The sequence below is a fragment of the Capsicum annuum genome, chromosome 10, assembly GCF_002878395.1.
Source record: "Capsicum annuum cultivar UCD-10X-F1 chromosome 10, UCD10Xv1.1, whole genome shotgun sequence".
Taxonomy (NCBI): Eukaryota; Viridiplantae; Streptophyta; class Magnoliopsida; order Solanales; family Solanaceae; genus Capsicum; species Capsicum annuum.
The window spans coordinates 170,513,629-170,519,308 of NC_061120.1; the positions used below are offsets into that span (position 1 = coordinate 170,513,629).

At 26.7% G+C, this 5,680-nt stretch overlaps 1 protein-coding gene across 1 annotated transcript; it reads right to left on the reverse strand.

The window, feature by feature from the left end:
- Nucleotides 1-1,334: 1,334 nt before the first annotated feature.
- Nucleotides 1,335-2,749, reverse strand: LOC124887944. The gene has a single exon (XM_047397864.1). The coding sequence runs from the start codon at nt 2,531-2,533 to the stop codon at nt 1,973-1,975; it is 561 nt and encodes a 186-aa protein (XP_047253820.1). The 5' UTR covers nt 2,534-2,749; the 3' UTR covers nt 1,335-1,972.
- Nucleotides 2,750-5,680: the final 2,931 nt, after the last annotated feature.

Sequence of the window (5,680 nt, forward strand, 5' to 3'; positions counted from 1 at the left end):
GGAATTCGAGCCATGAAATAGATGAAATCCGGTAAGGAGCGCTTTTCCTAGCTCGAATGTGAATTTGAATTAATTGAGGTTCAAATTAGATATCAAACATTGAACGAATATAAAATAAAAATATTACCATGAATGCTGGCCTTCATGCTAAAAACAGTATACTAGGGTTACAAATACAGCTTTGTGATTGCTACAGTTCATGGCCGCATCCATATCTCTCCATCTGTATCATTTTCATGATAAAATTAATTGTAGAAAATTCTATTATAATAAAAAATTGTTAAATTTGTTGTCCACCTAAAGTTCAAGAAACCAACCACATTACCAAAGCGTGTTGTGAAATGAATGGTATTCAGGAATATTAATATATTACATATACCACCAAAATGTCATTGTTGAAAGCAACATATATGACCTAGATAGAAAGCTTCCCAAGCACAACATCTAAAACTGCATACTAGGGCTTTTTCCCTTCTTCTTTCATAACTAGGGTTGAATGTTTCCTATATCTTGTTGGAAAATGCTTGGGTCGGGTTCATTCAAAAAGGGTGCTAATTAGCTCATTAATTAACTTGTTCTTCTACTAGAAACAACACATTTTCCTACCATAATATGACGGTTAATATTTGCATACAGAAAATTCTTAGCATCCTAGCTAGTACAACTTATTTAGCTCGCGAGAATATATAAGAGAGTTAATTCATCTTGTAATGATTTTTTTTACGATTCATAACTCAAGTTGTAATTAATGTAAATTAAATCTACCTCCGCAAGGAGAAAAAACATAAATTTCCTCTACTAGTATTTACTATTCTCTCTGTTTTGTCTTACTTTCTCTTTTAGTTCGTTTAAAAAAGAATCTCTTTCCTTTGTTGGTAACTCTTTAATTATAACTCTTCACATGAAATGCTTAAAATCACAAGATTAAAAGAAATTTTGGTACACTCTACATATCTTTAACTAGTTTATAAGCCCACAAGATTTAAAAGTCTTCTTTACTTTCTTAAATTTCGTGCAAGCCAAACCCAAACAAAGAAATTGCAATGAAGGGAATACTAATATCGATTTCAGCACTTAACACCTTGTATAGATGGCTGTTACATATCATTTCATCATGTATCATGTTATATCATATTGTCTTGTGTTGTTATACTATATTATTTTGATGAATGCAATGTTTTGATAGATTATAGCGTTTTTCATCATTACATAATGTCACACATCAATAATCTGAACGATAAAACCTACAAGAACAGTAGGGTACGGGGTAAAACTATTATAAAAAAAGTAAGCTAAAGGATAAAATAGAATTAGTATAAGATAATAAACAAAGACAAAATGAGAGGAAAAAAAGTTATCATGTTGTCACACCAAACCGATCGTTACATAAAATGAGATGACGCTACAATACAATCTAATATAAATAACAATCATAATAAACACAATACAATTCATAGCAACCATCCAAAATAATCGATCATAAAAGGATGCTACTTAGAGAAATACAAGCTTATGGAATATTATGCCTCGCAGAGAATCTTCAAAGGTGAAAAATACAGAAATGAAATGATATATGGATCATTGATCCATTCTTTATTATCGGCAAAGGGGATGTCAATATAAAATTTCTGCACAATCAACTAATTTATAAGGTAATTAATTACATATAAATAAGGTAATCGAATACATGTGTGTGTATATATAGTTATTTGTAACCAATAAAAAAGGGTAAATAAGCCATGTTGGTCGGATTGGACTCTTCGCAAATGACATCAGATATATGTTGGATTATTCAAAAGTAAAATATTTTTGAAGGATCCGAGCAACTTAGTAAATAAGTACCTATCATAACATGTTAAATTATTATACTATCATTTTATGCAACTTAAATCCGTATGATATAAAGGTATATGAATATATATTGTAGGATGAATTTTGTTTCTCACCTTTAATACTGTAGGAAATGTATTGTTCATTCTTGATGATCATTTTTTCTTAATTTCTTGTTATTACCTCCCAAATCTTCTTCCTGAATAATGGATTCAACGTCAACCTGGAGAGTTGGATGTATGTTTGGTGAAACTGAAAATCTTCTTTTGATACCTTTTTTGGGTGCAGGTGGACACGTTGTCATCACTGGGATTTTGTGATCCGAAGAAGTTGGTGTCGTAAATCCATCATCACTGGAATTATTTCTCGATTTTTGTGTGTCATCCTCGAGTAGCTCCACTTGTATTGATCTCCTCTGTATCATTCCAATTATATCGGATTGACCTGGACATGACCTACCTTTATCATCTTGATCCTCTGAACAGTTTTCCTCACGAAATATTTCTTTTTTCTTGATATTATCATCACCATCATTATCATCTGGATTATTTTCATCTTGTTTTGCGTCAACGCTATCATGTTGACTAGGTGCAATATCTATGCACCTATCTGGATTGTTGGACGTGGGAAGTTGTATGTCATCACTGGATATATTTTTTTTATCATCTTCTTCCTTCACTTGGAAAAAGTCTGAATTTGACATACCAAAAATTATTCTGTTTTCCAGAGAGAAGAAAGATCAAAAGTAGACCTGAAAAGAACAAGCACGAATTACGAAAAATTAAAGAGGTGGAAGGATCTGAAATTACAGTTGATCGACCACCAAATGTCACTAATGACTGAGTTGAATTATGAGCATGTCAATTTGTCAAGCTAGATCAAAACTTTAGTCAAAAGAGGATGGGATTGAGGAAGAGAGGAGACAAAGAGAAAGAAATATGGTCACTTCAATAACGGCTCAAAAATACCCGCCGAACTATCCGAAATAGCTCAAAAATACTCTTCGTTAGATTTTTGGCTCAAAAATACCCCTCTTTAAATATTTACTCAAAAATATTCCTCCCTCTAACGGAATTTGGAAAAGGATCAAAAATACCTCTGAACTATCTGAAATGGGTCAAAAATACCCCTCTATTAAATATTTGGCTCAAAAATACTCTCCCTTAACGAAATTAAATTATTTTGATTATTTCGTTAATTTATATAAAGCTCATCATTTAATTTATATTTCGTTTATTTCTTTATGTGAAAATTTATATTTCGCTATTTTCGTTAATTTATATTTCGTTAATTTCTTTAAAGATTAAAAAGATGTAAAGTGAAAATACCTTTTTAGAATAAATGTATGTTTATTTTTCAAATTAAATTTAACCAATTTATATTATAATTCAAATACTTTTTTTCATTATCTTATTTTTAAAATTAAAAAAATACTTTTATGTAAAAAAAATTAAAGTATTAGGGTTAAAAAGCTAAAGTTGGGGTTTAATTCAATCGAAATAATTTAATTTTGTTAAGGGGAGGGGTATTTTTGAGCCAAATATTTAACAGATGGTTTTTTAATGAAATTAAATTATTTTGATTATTTCGTTAATTTATATAAAGTTCATCATTTAATTTATATTTCGGTAATTTCTTTAAGTGAAAATTTATATTTCTTTAATTTCATTACAGATTAAAAAGATGTAAAGTAAAAATACCTTTTTAGAATAAATGTATGTTTATTTTCCAAATCAAATTCAACCAATTTATATTATAATTCAAATACCTTTTTTCATTATCTTATTTTAAAATTTAAAAAATACTTTTATGTAAAAAAAATTAAAGTATTTGGATTAAAAAGTTCAAGTTAGGGTTTAATTCAACCGAAATAATTTAATTTCGTTAAGGGAAGGGGTATTTTTGAGCCAAATATTTAACAGAGGAGTATTTAACGAAATTAAATTATTTCGATTATTTCATTAATTTATATAAAGTTCATCATTTAATTTATATTTCGGTAATTTCTTTAAGTGAAAATTTATATTTCGTTAATTTCTATAAAGATTAAAAAGTTGTAAAGTGAAAATAGCTTTTAAGAATAAATGTATATTTATTTTTCAAATCAAATTCAACCAATATATATTATAATTCAAATACTTTTTTTCATTATCTTATTTTTAAAATTTAAAAAAATACTTTTATGTAAAAAAAATTAAAGTATTAGGGTTAAAAAGTTAAAGTTAGGGTTTAATTCAATCGAAATAATTTAATTTCGTTAAAGGGAGGGGTATTTTTTAGCCAAATATTTAACAGAGGGGTATTTTTGACCCATTTCAGATAGTTCAGGGGTATTTTTTATCCTTTTCCGAATTTCATTAGAGGAAGGGGTATTTTTTAGCCAAATATTTAACGGAGAGGTATTTTTGAGCTAAAAATCTAACGAGAAGTATTTTTGAGCTATTTCAGATAATCCAGGGGTATTTTTGAGCCTTTTCCGCTCTAATAAATAAAGAGAATAAGATCATTTTTTGGTTGTCAACGTTTTCAGTCAGCTGGCTAAACACATTTTCACCCTCCTAGCAGTAACAATAATTAAAAGATATTATTGGTAGATAGTCATTGTATAACGTGTGTTTAATAAGTATAGAATGTATACTTTGGATATATATATATATAATGTATATAAGTATATAGTGGTATATATTTACGTTTTGAATTTTATTTTTTTTTTGAAAAAGGCAAAAGCCAAAAGATATTAAAAGAAAGGTATATAATGTATGCATATTAATTATACGTAGGTTAATTTATTACATAGTATTTGTAAAAATTAAATACTAGAATTATCTTAAATTGTGAGCTTTGTTAGGTGCTGTTGTTTAGTGTAAATCTCAACATCAAAAGCGCTCCGTATATGTAGTTTTTTCTACCAAATGATCATTGGTTTTAATTTTTTGGAGTTAATTCCTTATATTGTCATTGAACTATTGATAATATCCACAAAAGTCACTTTTATTTTTTTTTATGATAAAAATGTCACTGAACTATTACTTTATGTCTCATATTGTCATCCTAACATTTTAACCTAATAAACTCACTTAATTAAGTTTAAATTTAATGAAAATTCATTAGATTATACCACCCCAAGTACATAACAAAAAATGGGTCTAATATAAAAAGAAAATATACATTTTTAAATAAACAAAAATTAGACATATTGGAATGTTTTAAAAAAAAATAAAAAAATACTTGAAATTTTATAGGACCATTTAAAAGAAAAGTATACTTTCTCCATTACATATTATTTATAGACTTTTTCTCTTTACATGTTTCACTTATGGAATCAAAAGTTAAAGTTTATGAATTCTGATTTTTTTATTAATATGTATGCATTCAATAAATTTTTAAAATAAATATAAAAAATTTAAAACATATACATTAAATTATCTTAATTTACATTTTGCTTTTGTTCACTTATTTAAGAACAAGGAGAGTATTAACTAATCTTTTTGTCTCATATATTTTAAGTTATTATCGATTTATAGGACTAAAATTAAATTATTATTCATCGTTATGTTAATTCATTTGAAAGTATAATATAATAAAGTTTCCAAAAAAAATCTTATATTATTAATTTTGGTATTTATGACGCCACTAATAGAATGTATTAAAAAATTACAAGGTAAATTAGTAAATTATCTTTCTTATTTATAATTTTTTATGGGACGTGTAGAGAAAGGTGAATAAATAATATGAAACGGAGAGAGTGACTCTTTAAAAATTTTTAAAAATGGGTTCTATAAAATCTCATATTTTTTTTAATTTTTAAAATTATTTTCACCGTGTATAATTTATCTTTATTTAAAATCTA

Coding starts and splice junctions, on each gene's coding strand:
- LOC124887944 (XM_047397864.1), bottom strand. CDS start 2,533: ATGTCAAATTCAGACTTTTTCCAAGTGAAGGAAGAAGATGATAAAAAA.